Here is a 17,923-nt window from a genome sequence, read left to right on the forward strand (position 1 = left end):
ATGTAAAGCACCGATAGACATCATAAGTGTTTACAAGACACTTTAAAAAAGTAAATTGGTGTTAGTATCATTATATAGCCTAAAAAATAGTCAAATTAAATGCATAGTTTGAGCTCCAGTAACCTCTGAAACAACTAATCAGAGGATACTGTAGGTCAGACACTAAATATCCCTAAAAGCACTGAACACCTAAATACGTTTCATAAATCAATTAGATATGATTTAAATAAATACATAAATGACTGAAGCTTGTATTACACAAACTACAGTAACATTGAGAGGGGTCTGGATGCAGACCTGGTGCAGTGCAATCTGAGCTGCATCCAACGCTTTTTAATGGGCTCACCAAACCCCACCCCTAACCCTACCCCTCACAGTGACGTCACTCGCTTCATTTAAGTGCATTTTGTTGGACATTGCATCACTGAGTGATGCAATCTCAGCTTGCATCATAAAGGCTGCATCCTGATACTATTGGTAACATTACCAAAAAAGTTGACCTCCCCCGATCGTCAATGTATAATTTGCACACTGTGTATCATGCATAAAGTAATATAGCCAAAGTAACTAATCAAAACAACGACTCAAATTAATAACTATTTTACTAGTTATTATCTATGGGTCTGAGGAAAGAAATGTAATATTTGCTTTAGTACATAACGCTCTGATAAAATTTCTACCCAATTTAAAATAAAAATATAATTTAGATGATATTTTCCTCCAGAAAATTACCAAATTGGAAAAGAATCACAAATGTTTTTATGTGTTCCTAACTGAAACAGCACAACATTTGTCAGTACTTCACCAAGTCATGCACCAAATCAGTATATTATAATGAATCATGTGACACTTATAATTGAAGAAATGAGCAATACAAGTTTAACTTCGACATCACATGGATCAATAACAATTTATACTGTATCAAAGCTAGGAATCCACAGAATTCCACAGCATCCAAAAACAGAAAATTTACATTTTCAGATGAAAGAAAAAATGACAGAAATTATGAGATGAAAAAAGCTATGCTGCAATGTATTGCCCAGCAGTGTTCAGTGCGCTGGTTTCACAGTCACTCCAGCTGTAGATACTCAGCAATGAAACCCGTTTATTGCAATGGTTTGCGCAGTGCAGACTAAAGGCTGGTTTATACTCGATATGTCTGCAAGTTCGATTAGGTATGCGCAGCGAATGTGACATCATCACAGTGTTGGCGGAAGATCGCTTTGGGTGGGTGCAACATCATATTGGCTGATGGAGCACACAATCTTTTTAGCAACTTTGCGAACAGCTCTGCATCCAAAAATGAACGACTGGGGGAATTTGCATGTGCAACACCTGCATTAAGTAGGCAGTTAGCTTGGATATAAAAAATATAGCCCAAGTTCGTCATTTATACTTGCTCCCTCGGCAATATCACTAATGTGCTGTCATGGCCAGTGTTGGGGATGACACATTACAAGTAACGTGAGTTATAAAGCTTAAATATAGCAAAGCATTACATTTAAAAAATAAGTAATAACACTTGAGTTACTTTTTTGAAAATGTAACGCAAGTTATTTTTTTGTTTAATTAGCTTTTAAAAAACAACTGAATGAATTAAAATTAAAGTAGTCACAATGAATCACGCAGTCAATGGGAGAATGTGTTCATTATTTTAAACGCATCAAAGAAAAGGAAAAAATTGTCTCAATGGACAGTGATTTTACTTAAGACGGATAGTACAAAAGTAGCAAACACATTGCTTAAACCAGTGGTGTCCAAACTTTTTATTATGAAGTGCAAAAAACAAATTAATTGAGGCTAGTGAGCCGGTGTATATGCCTAATTCACTAATTTATTTAATAATATTTAAAATTGAATAAAAAAACATTATAAACATCCTTTATATTAATTAATATACATTTTTTTTTACATTTTATAATGAAGTTGCTACAATAAAAACAAAACAATCTAATTTATAACAGAATTACTCTAGTTTTTGCATTGATATGCTCGCCGATGTCTTCAGCATAGTCCTCTATGTGAGCCAGTTTTTACATTTATAAAAAAAAAGCAGATTCATTTACCAATTTTAATTGAAACATTCAATTTCAGTTAGCTTTTTTTGAAGCTAAAAATGTTACATCAAATTAGAAATGACGCTTTTAAAGGCAATCGCACCAAACCCTTTCCATCACTCTTGCTTTCCTCTCGGATTGGATGGTGGGCCAAATCAAAGGTTACAATGGGCAAACTCTGGCCAGCGGGCCCTACTTTGGGCATCTCTGCTTTCAACTTTCAATACAGATGTATACGGCATGTATGGCGCTGTGTTCAGAAAGACCACATTATCCTAAAATGCTAAAAAAATATGTTTTTTTTAAAAGGTAAATGAAGATGTAGGTTATACAGTGTGTTGTTAGTTGCAGAACTCCTCTATTTAAAAAAAGAAGAAAAAAAAAGTTCTGTAAAGGATCAAGCCACAGTCAGGTAATAAAAAGTAATGCAAAAATAACTCAAAAGTAACTTATTGCAAAACTTATCATAAAAACTAAGTAACACAATCAGTAACACTTTTTTGGGGGTGTAACTCAATATTGTAATGCATTCCTTTGAAAAGTCACTTTACCCAATACTGGTCATGGCAACACTGCTAGAATGATGCTTCTTTACTCGTAATAAAATTCAGCTGTCAATAAAATGTCTCAGCTTGTGTTTTTTAAAAATCAGTATATTTTCAAATTATTGAGTTACATATAGTCTTACAAAATTACTTTTTATTATTTAATAGAAAAAAGAAGAAGTGATTATTACAAAGCATTTTTGGTTTCAGTTTACAATCATGTGCATCTAGAAGTTTTCTTCTATCCAGAATTTTTAGTTTAGTGCAATAACTGTAATACCATTTCACGATTTCTCTTTTCTTATTGTATAGTTGATTAAATTAAAGCTAAAGGACCTTAATGACCCCATTTTTTGAAAGGTTGTGCTTATTTATTGTGTATGTGCTTATTTATTAATGATCAATACGAACACACAATAGGCAAGTCTCAGAGACAGCTCCCATTCACTGTTTTCTCAATAACCATCTCAGTTGGATCATGACTGATGTGTGAAGTGTGTCCAGAGCTGCAAGCGTGCAGACAAGGTTGAAAGGAGTCATTCTAAGAAGGCACAACAATTACCCGATGCAACCTGAGTCCTTACAATATATTCTGAAGGTCGACATTTACACTCACAAGCTCAAAAGGCCTAAATACATTTTTCATGACCTGGTTTGCATCTGAATCATTTCTTTTGTGACGCCTGAAATGCGAAGAATCTTTTTTTTTTTTCCATGGACAGAAGAAACGGATCAACTTACCCTGGAAGAGAGACAACTTTGATCTGATTAACGACTAATTCTAACTTAATAAGATGTACAGTACACCTGTACGGCTCATGTGAAATGAGATCTAAAGTCTAGGTAACTATTGTTTTGATGTTTCCCATTAGACATTCTGTTAGCTAGAAGTTACTTTCAGTTGAATGTCAATAAGAAGTCATTATTATCAGCAGACTGTGCTTTATATCTGCCAACACTTTATTTTAATGCTATTATTTATGCTATTATTAATTATTTTAATGCTATTAAACTGACTAAAAGTAACTCTGCTAGACACTAGAAAGCATCTGATTGGTCCTGATTTGATGAGAAACTGAAGTATGAGTTGATGAGAATAAAACCATTGATTCATTTAGGCAGAAGTGATAAACTATAAGCTTTACATGTTTATAACTGTTTTATATTTCATAAATGAATTTTTTTTGTTGCCGTTTTGTTGCACACTACCTTATAGATTAGGGCTTCACAATATATCGTTACAGTGACATTGATGTATAGCATCGATATTGCAATGTGCCCATCCACAATAGTCACATCGCAGGAACTGTAATGTTGATGTTAATGCTACTTAAGTTAACCATCATGTCTATCATTTGCTTTGTTTTTAAGGTCTGTGAGCATTTAAGCCAGTCTAAAACATTCAGGCAAGAGATTATAATGCTTTTAACTTTAAGAAAGATTCATTGAATTTATAAGATGTTGACTATACAGTGATATTTTGCATTTCAATTCAATTCACGCTAGACTCCCAGAAAAACATAAAATTCTGTGCATTTCATTTGCATCTTTGCTCCACTGTATTTGTCAATGCTTGTGATTTGTTTTATTTTATTTCAAGCAAATGCACTAAGCTACAAAATCATCCCAATTGATCTAAAAATATCCAAATAAAGCCGTTTTTTTCATCTGGTGAAAGTATACCCAATATCGCAAAATGTATCACAGAAAAATAAACTGTTGCAATGTCAGTTTTTTTCAGTGTCGCGCAGCCCTATTTTAGGTATCCTAAAAACAATCAATACTGATACCAACATCTAAAAACCTTTATTTTAATTTCATGGTACCTTTAAAGGGGTGCATGAAAATAAAGTGTAACCAGAATCTACAGTACTGACACCAAATAAATCAAGTAGAAAGATAATATTATGCGATTTGAACCATTACCTTTTTCTTTTCTTCTTTTTCTTTCAGAAGTGTTTCTTTGTCCACCAACTTCACCGATGTGGGGAGCCCTTAGACAAACAATTTGATATTTATGTTTCATGACAATCAGAGTTTAAACAAGTTTTAGTTTCTTCTGCTTACCATCACGATCCTCCAGTCGGACCCCCAGCTCAGGTAAAGTATCGTCGCGCAATTGGTCACAAAGCTGCAGCAATTCAGTGACTGAAACACAAGCAAAGTTTCCTAACGAATTCTCTATTCTGCATAAACAAATACTGTATTGTATGCAAATGTCTGCTGGGTATACAGCTGCAATACTCATAAAAAAGGTAATAAATTATAAGAAAACAAATAACTCAAGCTCACGCTGTAGATCTTTACACTAAAATATAAAGCAATATAACACCCCTAGAGATTTACCTTTCTTCTCTCTTGCAATTTTCCTGACGTCTTCCCTGAAATCGGACAGCACTGACAAATAGGGCATGACTGTGCTCTCCAGCTGAAACAGAAAATCAAGCGATTAACAAGAGTTTAATGACAGAAGAGTCCTTATGGAGGACAAAGAACGTTCTAGGGCGGAATCTTTAATAACATGTCCTCACAAGTCTGGCTTTGTAACATTTTAATTAAAAAGAAAAGCTTTGATGAATCAAACATGATCCCAGTGGTGTTGCTTACATCAGCGCTCTGTCCGTTTCCTCCAACGGGGAAGCCAATCGGGTCGGTTCCCTCAATCGCTCCAAATGTCTGTCAAAAGCACAAAACAGCTTTAGCAAGCACTTCAAGGTGCATCCATTCTTTCAGTTTGTCCCTCAACATCTCAGCTCAGACTGATTTTAGGAAAAGATTTGCCTTTAAGATTTAATGTCGCAGTTTTAGAATTTCAAGAAAAAGAGAACATTCTTAGAAGGAAAATGGGCAGAACTTGTACCCTCTAAGGTCCCATAAATATAAAATAAAGTTTTGTTTTTTTTTAAATGTTAGTATCAGTTTTTTTTTCAGTTATTGTTAGTTTTTAGGATATCTATAAGCTACTGTACACTAAAACAGTAACAAAATTCACATTTATGAAATATAAAACTGATATAAACATCTAAAGCTTGTAGTTTGTTACTTAAATGGATCAATGGTTTTATTTATGTCACCTCATACTTTATTTTCTCATCAAATCATAGCCAGTCAAATGCTTTCTAGGATCTGACATGACCCGCCCCCTTTAAGAGGATTATCATTTGATGCGCTTGCGCTCAACCACTCTCACTGGCAAAGTGATGATAAAACAAAATGCTATTGGCTGCTTTTTTTTTTTTTTAAAGGGGAGGAGCTACAGGTGCCTGTGCTTCGTTTTAAACATAGGAAGTTGCATCTGAGGTGGTTGCTATCTGCTTGTTAAGTGTGACGTTACACGAAGTCGCTTCCGGATTCAAGCGCTTTATCAAACTGTATGGACTCAACATTTAGAAGAAGAAGTTGAGGAAATGAAAAAAATGACACATGCACTTAGAGATCTTTGAGTAAATGGCTTCCTTTCTCCACAACGACAATATAACTATCTAAAATTTTACATTTACATAATTCTAGAGGTTATGCACCATTGCGAGATTATGTTTGGGAACCTTTTACTACATTTTATTTTACACTTATTTTATAATTTTTTTTTTGATGAGGTTAATTTAATATTTTATATATGTATGCATGTATAGAGATATACCTGTGTGGAATGGATGTATTTGCGTATATACGTATATATGTATGTATATATATTTATGTATATAAGTATTATTTTTGTTTGTTTGTTTTGTTCCCACTGGTTATATGTTTCTAAAAAATCTATAAAAAAATAAGTAAAAAAAAAGAAAAAAAAAGAATTTCCTTTAATGTGTTATATGACTAAAAGTTGGACATTAATGAATATTTTCTCAATTCAAAATAGTAGCGACTTGGACCCGGAAACAGTATTCCATACGTCACAGCTTAACAAGCAGATACTGACACTTTAACTGCAAAAAGTTGCTACTTTTGTTATGTGTATACTAAAGGCGGAAAGGCACAAAGATATCCTTTAAACAGTATTGCCCCAATGACAAGGCTTCGATAAAAATCAAGCAAAATGAAACATAATCAGACAAAATAAATAAGCTCTTTCCAAGTTTGTTACCAAAGTTTGAAACATCAACTTTTACTGAAACACTCGTGCTGTTAACCACCGTTGATATACTAATGGTCTGTAAGATTTACACAATAGGTATGTGTGCACTGAAGATCGTCTCTGTTTCATGTTTCTGTTTCATGTACACTTTTTTAAGGTTAGATGCCTCAAAATAAACACTGGAAACCTGCTTAATAGAAATAGAATTAGAAAGTTTAGTGTAATTGTTATGAAAAGCAAGTTTGACATGGTTTTTACATCTTTATTTCAGTAAAGCTGCTTAGCACTGTGTGCTCTATAAATAAACGTGGCACTAGAGTGGTGAATTAGAGAGCTTGTGCAAACATCCACTATTTTCAAATGCTGCTGTTTTGTCACTGCTTTCATTTTAGTTGTGTGTTTATTTTGTCATTAAGAGTAAAACATGCAGCACATGCAGTTAAAGGCAAAATAAGTTGGCCTCCTGTAATTACTTTTATTAAATTTCTTAAATATTTCCCATGCAGTGTTTATCAGAGCAATTTTCACTGTGTTTTCTACTATATATTTTTTAATATATTAAGTCTTATTTTTTTAGTCTAGCTAAAATAAATGCTGTTTTTAAACTGAAAAAAAGCCCTTCAATAGTATTAGCCCCCATAAGAAATTATTCTTTTTTGATTGGCTACAGAACAAACCAGTGATCCAATAAATTGGTTCATTAACCTAACGTGCCTAGTTAACCTAATGGTCAGTTTTCACTGAGTGGTACGGTTCGGTATGGGTGGGTACGGGTCACTTTTATCACTTTTACCTCTCATCTGTGTCTTTAATCTTCTCCAGCACATGTTACCTCTTGTTAGAAAGTAATTCTGGCATTTTGAGTTTATAATAGTCTAAAATGTGATGATAATAATTAAAGATGCTTTTGGTTGCTGAAAGAATCATTTGCGCCTTTGTTTTTTCCGGCTTCTCCCTTGTTTTTACACGCTTCAATTCCGTGTTTGTCCTTTTTTGAAAGGATCAGATGTCAGACGCACTTTAATAATCACGTGCATGCTATTATCATCAGCTCAAGTAGTTTGTTATTTTGAATATGGAAGCATGGCGAACGATCACAAGTTCCCTGGAGAAAGTGAAACCGCTCACGCTATAGACGGCCTCGTAAACAACAACAGTACAACAGGTTTATCTTTTTGTGGCTGTTCATTAAGACGACGACAAGGTTTGTTTGAGCTCGAGTCAACCATGACTCGTTATTTTATGTATATATTATTACGGTGTAATGTCTCAGCTGTCTCAGTAGTTTTTTTATAGCTGTGTGTCTAGCTCCGCCTTTTGGTACCCTTTTGTTGTGCTAGGTACCCTTTAGAAAAGGTGCTCAAATATTTGGTACTGTACGGTTCACTTTTAGGTACCTTTTGACAGTGGAAACAGACATAAAATGGTACTGACCCATACTGTACCATACCACTCAGTGGATACGAGCCATAATTAAACTAGTTAAGCCTTTAAATTTCACTTTAATCTTTCAAAATAACTAGTACAATATTGTTATCATCATGGAACAAACTAAATAAATTAGTTATTAAAGATATCATATTTAAAAATGTGTTGAAAAAAATATTTTCTTTGATAAGAAGAATTTTTTTTTTAATGAATGAAAATTTCACAGAAGGACTAATGATTTCATCTGCATTTAGATACTCATTTTTTGAAATGTTTGCTAACTATATAGAACTACGAATGAAAAAATGCTAACTTTTCTCTTTACCCCCAATTGAAGAACTGTAAAAAACCAACAAGTATACCACATCCTGAAATTTTTTTTCTGAAAATGTTGGTCAGAAGTGAAGCTGACTTGTTACCTTCAACATGTCAGTCAAGTACAGGGCGATGCTCTGTAGCAGCATGCGGTTTGGTGGTAGTTTTGCACTCCTCCTGGCAGCCATGTAGGTGTTGCTTTGACCAACAAGAGCCCGCATCTCCTCCAGAGCTGAACGAGTGTCTATGTTATCACACAGCGCCCCATGAACTGATGTTTTCTTGTCATAGAAGCTAAATAAATACACACATGTAATGAGTGATAGAAATTTAACTTTTGAAAAATGACAATCATGTAAGAATCATACAAGTTACCATTTGTTCAGTTCAATCTCCTCAGCTTCCCATTTCTCATATTGGCCAGTGATGTCTGTAGGGCTCCTCAGAATATCTTTAACATTTAGGAAGAACTCCTGTGGAGACATGAAATATGAGCTATATAATATTATGTGCATTAAAGATGACCTATTATTTAAAAATCACTTTGATAAGAGGTGTAATCACAGTTGTGTGGCAACAATGTGTGAATACAACCAGCTTCTGATGGTAAAACATTATTAATTTTATTTTTATAATCACACAAATCAGCAGAACCACTTTGATTGACATGTTTTTTTTTGTACATGTCATCAGAAGGGAAAAGCCCGCCCATTAGTGATGATCTCTGCCGCTCATCCTCATTAGTATAGGATGTTAGTATTAATTTTGAAGCTGCCACTTCGTTAACACACAGGGATTTGTAGCTCCGCCCTCTTTTGAAAAGAGGACTGTGAGAAGAATGACACAATTAGAATTAAAGCCTAAAAGGGGCGGTGAAGAACCGTACACTATTCTGTGCTTGTATGTTCTTTCTCTCTTTCTCCCTGTCACATTCACATTTAGGTACTGCCTACATTTGGAACATTATTGGCTGACAGGACAACTATTTAAACAGCGTGGCGCAAAATGTCAAAACGACTCTTGCGCCGAGCTGAAACTAGCAAACAACAATTGCGTCGTGCCTTGCGCCGCATTGCGCCAGGTGTATGATTGGGCCCCATATCTGCCATCTGTCTGACTATCCAGCCATCCATCCATCTAGCCATCATTCTCTATATCATTCCATCCATCCTTCTATCATTCTCTCTATCGTTCCATCCATCCATCCATCCATCAATCTGCCATTCGCAACTTTCAGTTCCATCTCTCATTGGTCTTGGTCATTCAAATTTATCATTATATTATTTTTATGTCGGTACATACTGTAAAAATATAGTTTGTGGAAGCAATAAATATCTTGCGGTGCTAACTTGTTGTTCTGTATTTCTCTTGCCACATTTTACCCTTTAGTTTAATCTTTTAGTCATTTCAATGTTACTCCTTTTAAACTCCAAGACATACTTCCATCAAGGATTATAACGTGCAAATTCAAAGAGTTATAATACATTAATTGTGGGGTAATTTAAACTTCATATACACCACATACACACTTAAGAGACACAATAGACTTATTTTACATCTTGGTAAAAAAGTATATATATATATATATATATATATATATATATATATATATATATATATATATATATATATATATATATATATATATATATACACACACACACATACATACATACATATATATTTATATATATATATATATATATATATATATATATATATATATATACACACATATACATACATACATACATATATATTTATATATATATATATATATATATATATATATATACACACATATACATACATACATACATACATACATACGTATATATACACACACACACACACACACACACACACACACACACACACACACACACACACACACACACACACACACACATATATACATATATACATATATACATATATATATATATACATATATACCCACAATCCATAAAATCTAGAAAAAAAAAAAAATTAAATTAAAAAAAAAAACTCAAGGTCTAAGAATTATTATAAATTCTTTTTTATTCATAAGCATCTTCCCCCGTGGCTGCTTTGCTTCATTTATTTTTCTTAAATGCTACCACTGCTAGACTTTTATGAAAAGACAGTTTTATAAGAGTAACATTTCCCACCCTACAGACACTTAATAACACCCTCAGCTTTTTTAATTGACTTAGTTTGAATATTTACAGCTTCTACTTCTAATTTGGGACCTCAGAACACCTATTCATCTCCAAAACTATTTTAGCCAAAATCTGTGGAGGGAATTGCACTGTTATTGCATCACCTTCCTAACAAGCCATCTTCATTTTTACTCAAGTACAGCCTTTGGAGGCGCACTGGGCTAGAGGAAAAACATGCTGTGTCTCATTAAGAGCCTAACCTCAAGTTCGGGTGAGGCTGGTTAAAGAAAATATAGCGTGTAGGTCAGTGATACGTAACCTTTGCATACTTCCCATGCTAATAGCTGTCTGTGAGTTTCAGGCACATTTGGAGCTCTGCCCATGTTATATTCCTTGGTGACAGAGTAATTGATAGGTGGGAAGAAGCGCAAGACAGAATTAATGCGCCCTGAAGGACACACGCTATTCTCCGACCTTCTGGATTCTTGAAGGAATCTAGATAAGCCTATTGTGCACTCACGAGCATACCGCGTGCTGATAAAAGGCAGGTATTAAATTTGGATGGACTATTATTCATTCATTCTCCTTCGGCTTAGTCCCTTTATTCATGATGGGTCGCCACAGTGGAATGAACCACCTACTTATCCAGTATATATTTTACACAGCAGATGCCCTTCCAGCTGCAACCCAGTACTGGGAAACATCCATACAAACTCATTCACATACATTCATGCACTATGTAGAAAACCCACACAAACACGGTGAGAACATGGAAACTTCCACACAGAAATGGCAACCTTTTTGCTGTGCGGCAAGCCACCGTATCACCAAGATAGACTATTATTTTTGGGATATTTCCCTTTTACTGCTTTTTTTATTTTCTTACTTACATTTATGAATCGCTCATATTGGATGGCTGACTCCATTGTGTTGTTGGAATAATCTAATGTGTCCTTCCATGAATGCATCAGAAAGGCCAAACGAAGTTGTCTTGCTAAAAGAAAATGGAAAACAAACGCACATCAAAATTTTGTCAACCTATTGCATTTAAAAACATTAAAAACCCTTAAAATGTCAAGTGGTGTTTCCATATAGTAAACATACATTCCTTGAACTAGAAATACATATAGTTTACTTAATCCCCATTTTTATATATATTTTTGGCCGATACTGATGACCAATAATAATTCATATTTGGAAACTGATATATAGGTCGATATGTTGTGGAATTTATGAAAAAGATTTTTTGTCAAAATATCTTGTAGAATAAGTTATGTTCATAAATATAAAAAAATATAGTAAATTTAATTTATTACATTTATTGGGGAGAGAAAAAAAAGAAAAGAAAAAAAAATTTAGTTCGCATTATAGTAACAGACGTTACTGCAGACTTTTATTTCAGTATGATGATGTATTTCTAACTGAAATGGAATACTGAGGGGTCATAGGAGAGGGCCCCGCTAGCTATGATACATGATTGTTACGTAACGGCAAAACATTTTGAACCAAAGTTTCGTTGTGACAAAGTAACTAATTGTGTTATTTGTGACAACTGGAAAAGTGAAAATCCCAGTTAAGTTGCTACAGTGTAACTTCATATTGTTACCAGTTAGTAATTAAGACACAGTGACATCGTCATAACTGGTCCCAATTTGGTCACATTTGCCCAATAAAAGAGAAATATTTTATGAATGATGGACTCACTCAAAATTATGCAAATCCAACTTCCTACATTCAGTCAGGGGCATCAAAATTTGCCTGGGCCATTATTAGACATTTAGAACCAATAAACTCATACACATCTAATTCTATGCTGTACAAAAATAAACTTAAAGGCTATGGTAAGTGATTGTCTGGCATTGTCATGAAGTAATATTATTTTAACGCTTGACGGTTGTCACAACATAATTAGTTACATTGTCACAATGAAATTTTTGTCATCAAAATACTTTGCAGTTACAATTATGTATTTTTTGCCCTTCTCCTCTCATCTTTCATTCACAGCAAAGTAATACTTGAATGGGCGCGGCTATGTATGTTTTGCCCAAGCCACCAGTAAAAGATTACCACTGCAGAGTGGATGCAAATTGTTAGATTTGATAAATTTCAAAACAAAAAAAGTGGATTAACTTCCATGGATTAATTGTTCACTTTAAGAATAATAATATGCACTAGCCAAATATACATTGTAAATTTAGAGATCATGTGCAATTAACTCGTCTAAATCATAGGCAGATGTCAATATATAATGTTGTAACTTTCAAATAATGCTGTAAAAATAACATGGTTACCTGTATGTTTGGCCAGGGCATCTTTGATGGTGATAAAGTTCTTCAGAGATTTGGACATTTTGCATCCGGCGATGGTGAGGTGACCCGTGTGCAAGAAATATCGTACCCAGTAATCATTCTCAAAGTAGGCCTATCAGAACAAAAACAAACATGTTTTAATGACACAAAGACAAAGCTTGAATACACACATCCCCTAACTATTTTAATTCAATTCAATTCAGCTTTATTTGTATAGCGCTTTTGCAATGTAGATTGTGTCAAAGCAGCTTCACATAAATGGTCATAGTAACTGGAACAGTGTAGATCAGTTTTAGTGTTTAAGTTCAGTTCAGTTTAGCTCAGTTCAGTGTGGTTTGAAATCATTACTGAGAGTCCAAACACTGAAGAGCAAATTTATCGATGCATAGCTCTGTAGATCCTGAACCATGCAAGTCAGTGGCAACAGCGGAGAGGGAAAAAAAACTTCACCAATAGGAGAGTGAAGAAAAAAAAACCTTGAGAGAACCAGACTCATGACAGCATGACATTTAGTCTTCTGATTTACTATTTAAGGAAATAAAATAAAAAATTCTTTACATGCAAATGCTCTTTGTATATGCTGGTGGGTTGGTCCTCCCTAACTATTCAGAGGCTTATTCATTGGGAGGGTTTATTTACAAGACCATTCTTGGATTAATTTGATCATATTTTCATATTTTGACAAGAAAAGAGACAGGAAGCTATACTCTTCTTTCACGGAGTACACATTTTTATGTCTGTTCCTCAGGTCAAAACTGAATTTAGTAAAAGTGCACTCATATGCAGGTCCTTTAGCATGGAATACTCTTCAAACGGAACATAAAAAACTTCCATCACTAATTCCCTCAGGCAGATATAAATCTTTACTGCATGATTTATTGACATGTATCATTATTTATCTGAAATGCTAAGGTACTTGCTTTGTTAATTTTAGTATATTTTATGTTTGTTTTAAACCATTATATAATCTTATGACTTTTTACATACACATATATTGTCTTCAAATAATTTACAATTTTATTGCATATTTTACTTGTAGCCTGGGTAAGTTTTGGTGGCACAATTCTGTAATATATTTATTGATATTGTATTTTGTATAGATTTATTTAGACATGTATTCTGTGATGTTTATCACTTGTTTGTCCAGGACACTCTTAAGAAAGAGATTCCAAAACTCAAGTGGTATTCCTGGTGAAATAAAGGTTTAAATAAATACATTTTAAAAAATGCTCAAAGAAACAAAATGCATCAAAGTTTGGCTTTAAATGACAGCAAAATATGTAATCACTACATTATTTCACATCTTTGTGCACTTGCGAAAATGAAAAAGGCTCTAATTAAATGCATATTAAACAGTAATATGTGTTTAATCTCAAGTTTTATAAGGACCCTTACAACAAGCCAGAAACTTTCAATTATGGTAATTCTCACATGATGTGATTGCAGGGTAATGTGTAGAATAATCATCTGAAATCTAATAATGGCTTTTCAACAATGGCTGCAGAACATTTTTACATATGACCACCTTGCAGTTTTCTCACCTCAGATTGCGCCAGCTCATTGTCATGATGAGGAAAACGTAAGTCAAATCCTCCTCCGTGGATATCCATAGATTCTCCTAGTATGGATCCGGCCATGGCAGAACACTCAATATGCCAACCAGGTCTCCCCTGTAACAACACCAGCAGAATAGCAAACATTCAGCATAACTTAGAAACATGGGCAATGCACTCAAAAACATTTGTGCATTTGGTGTACTTTGTCAAACCTAGTAGGTGGACCTAATTTTCAGTAACAATGGGGACATGCAAAACCCATTTCAAATAAATTTTTATCAATTATTTTAAATTATGTGATGCATGCCGTCATCAACACAGCAGAGTATGTCCAAAGCAGGACACAGAGAGATTCTGATATTCACAGAGACCACCAGATGTCCATGAATCTAGAAAACCTTTTTTTTTTACATTTTGAGGTTAGTTTAAAATAAAAGTTGGTTTAAAAACCTTAATTATTTCATGTATGTTGTATCACCATAGTCCCTAAATGTATGTAAATGCAGGAAATGGCATTTAAATCAAAAACATTTGCCTAATTTTGTGTCCACCCACTTCTCAAATCAAAGTTACACCCTTGACTACGTTGGACAAATTAAAGTTGGTTCTCGTGGACTAAGTCAACAAGAAGATCCCAATGTACATATGTCATATGAGAGGTCATAACATGTGCATTGTGGAGTCGAACCAAAAAAACTCAACAAAAATTACATGTAGTAACAAGCAGTGTTGGGGATGACACATTATAGGAAACATGAGTTACATAACAATATTACTTTAAAGGTGCTGCATGTACGTTTTTGACTCTTCTAAAGAATAAAAATCCAATAATATGTTTGCAGATATTTAAGAAACATGCCAAGTGAACATACTTGATTATCTGAAAAATAAAGTCAGATATTCTGCTTTGAAAATAAGTGTTCTGAGCCAGAACGCTGTCTTTGTTTTGGTCATTTTAACCTGCCCAATGCCAGTTTAGCCAATTATATTTTGAACTTTCTGTTGCTGCTTTCAGTATATGACAATAAATGTTGTGTAATATGGCATTCAAACTCACATTGTTAGCATTTAACACTGAACAAAGCACATTAGGTTTACCACCTGAGGTGGTCATTTTCATTGATCATATTCCTTCTATCGTGTGCCGCTGCTTTTATTTAAAACACTGTTTAAATCATTTGCTCCTGTCATCAATCTGGCAACCTGTGCTTGCACTTCTAGATCAAAATAAACGCAATCCCAAGTTTAACCACTGAGTGTCAAACTAGAATACTGCACCTCTAAGTAACGATTAAAGTAATGCATTACTTAAAAAATTAAGCAATAATATTTGGGTTACTGGGGCGAAGCAGTGGCGCAGTAGGTAGTGCTGTCGCCTCACAGCAAGAAGGTTGCTGGGTCACTGGTTCGAGCCTTGGATCAGTTGGCGTTTCAGTGTGAAGTTTGCATGTTCTCCCTGGTTCGCGTGGGTTTCCTCCAGGTGCGGTACAGGTGAATTGGGTAGGCTAAATTGTCTGTAGTGTATGTGTGTGTGTGTGTGTGTGTGTGTGTGTGTGTGTGTGTGTGTGTGTGTGTGTGTGTGTGTGTGTGTGTGTGTGTGTGTGTGTGTGTGTGTGTGTGAATGTGTGTGTGGATGTTTCCCAGAGATGGGTTGCGGCTGGAAGGGCATCCGCGGCGTAAAAAACTAGCTGGATAAGTTGGCAGTTCATTCCGTTGTGGCGACCCCTGATTAATAAAGTGACTAAGCCGACAAGAAAATGAATGAATGAATGAGTTTGAGTTACTTCTTTTTTTAATATAATGCGAGTTTTATTTTCAAGCAGAAAATGCGTTCATCATTTTAAAAGCATCAAAAAAAAAAAAAGAAAGAAACAGAGCATTGTCTTAATGGACAGTGATTTTATGTTACTAATATGATAAAAAGTACAAAAGTAGCAAACAAATTGCACTAAACTTTCATTAATCTGTTTATACGGTATGTATAGCTCTGGGGTCAGGAAGTTCTCAGAAGATAACATTATCTTAAATTATTGTTAATCTGTGAGTTTTTTTTAAAGGTAAATGAAGGTGTAGGTCATACAGTGCATTGTTAGAGCTCCTCCATTTAAAAAACCCTGCAAGTTCTGAAAGAAGTGCAAAAGGAACAAAAAAGTAACTTAAAAGGTAACCAAGTAATGCAACTAGATACTTAATTTGGGAGTAACTCAATACTGTAATGCATGATATAATAAAATTAACTTTCCCCAACACTAGTGATACTTGTCACTAGTGTTGGGGAAAGTTAATTTTTACATAATGTTTACATTTAAAAAAAAAAAAAAAAAGCGTAATTCAGAATCTAGAATTCTCCTTATTTGTTAGCCTGTTTTTTTTTTTTTTACGGAATAACCGCCAAAATATGTATTCTGGACCATTAATAACAGTCTTGACATGTTGAGGACCATTCACTTGCAATTAATCAAGAAAAAAAAGTCCTCTAACATTTTGCTCTAAAACATTGATTTCACTTTGGTTGAGAAAAGTCAGTCATACACATCTGGGAAGACCAAGGGGTCATCACTCACCATTCCCCAAGGGGAGTCCCAGGATGGTTCCCCAGGCTTAGAGGCCTTCCACAATGCAAAGTCATTCTGTGATCTTTTCTCACTGAGTCTATCTGCTGAGATGCTCAAGTCTCCTGCATAAGCAAGAAAAGAAATGGTAAAAATAATAAAATAAAAAAACATTTAAAAATCTAGTGAATATAAAAAGGCAGCAAATAAGCAACTGCATCCTTTCCTAATTTAGTGTTATACAGAGGATAATTCTGGCTCATTGATTTCACTGCTCATCTTTATTATGCATTTTCTGATCAATGTGCTCTTTTGCTGTGCATCGAGATTTATTATATATATATAATATTGCACTGACATTCCACATCTGTTTTCCATAGATATTATAGACAATTGAATAGTTGATAATGATAGACATGTTTACAAATAAATAATTAAAGCATAAACAATTTTAAAGAGTATATTGCAATTTATTCCTATACCTTCTCCCTCCTGAAGAGCTTTCTGATCGCCCACAGCCTCTGGAACCAGCTTGGCATAAGAGTGAGCAGGGCAAGAATCAAACTTTGCCGTGTCAAAATATACAGATCCATTGGACTCATACCTTACAAAAAAAAAAAAGAGCAGAAATTCATTCTTTTATATTCTGCAAAATACTCAAGGAAATATATCAATCAATGGAGAAAGAAGTTTTATTCTTACCCATAACCATTGTCCACAATCTTTTTGACAAACTCCACAATCTCTGGTACGTACTCACTGACCCGTGTGAGTACATCAGGAGGAAGGACCTGCCAAACAAAAACAGCACTGCTTAGAATGAACATGTTTTCACAAATTTGCATGATCATGGATGGCCACTTAAAAAGCACATAAAATAGGATTAGTTTTGTGTTCAGCAACAAATCTTAAAAAGTCTTATTGATTATTACATCTAAAATC

The 17,923-nt window shown here is 34.3% G+C and overlaps 1 protein-coding gene across 2 annotated transcripts in view; it reads right to left on the minus strand.

Annotated features, from left to right (window-relative positions):
* cars1 (cysteinyl-tRNA synthetase 1) overlaps positions 1-17,923 on the minus strand; it is a 34,868-nt gene that overhangs the window by 1,959 nt on the left and 14,986 nt on the right. For both annotated transcript variants that reach the window (NM_001118900.1, XM_005168859.5), the window contains 12 exons: positions 17,684-17,772; positions 17,464-17,585; positions 16,994-17,106; positions 14,415-14,543; positions 12,856-12,985; positions 11,455-11,558; positions 8,799-8,896; positions 8,528-8,717; positions 5,210-5,278; positions 4,949-5,030; positions 4,670-4,750; positions 4,529-4,596 (listed from right to left, as the gene is read on the minus strand). In NM_001118900.1, coding sequence (NP_001112372.1) covers positions 4,529-4,596; positions 4,670-4,750; positions 4,949-5,030; positions 5,210-5,278; positions 8,528-8,717; positions 8,799-8,896; positions 11,455-11,558; positions 12,856-12,985; positions 14,415-14,543; positions 16,994-17,106; positions 17,464-17,585; positions 17,684-17,772 — 1,275 coding nt within the window. The remainder of the gene's footprint in view (positions 1-4,528; positions 4,597-4,669; positions 4,751-4,948; positions 5,031-5,209; positions 5,279-8,527; positions 8,718-8,798; positions 8,897-11,454; positions 11,559-12,855; positions 12,986-14,414; positions 14,544-16,993; positions 17,107-17,463; positions 17,586-17,683; positions 17,773-17,923) is intronic.

The sequence above is a fragment of the Danio rerio genome, chromosome 7 (genome assembly GCF_049306965.1).
Source record: "Danio rerio strain Tuebingen ecotype United States chromosome 7, GRCz12tu, whole genome shotgun sequence".
Classification (NCBI taxonomy): domain Eukaryota; kingdom Metazoa; phylum Chordata; class Actinopteri; order Cypriniformes; family Danionidae; genus Danio; species Danio rerio.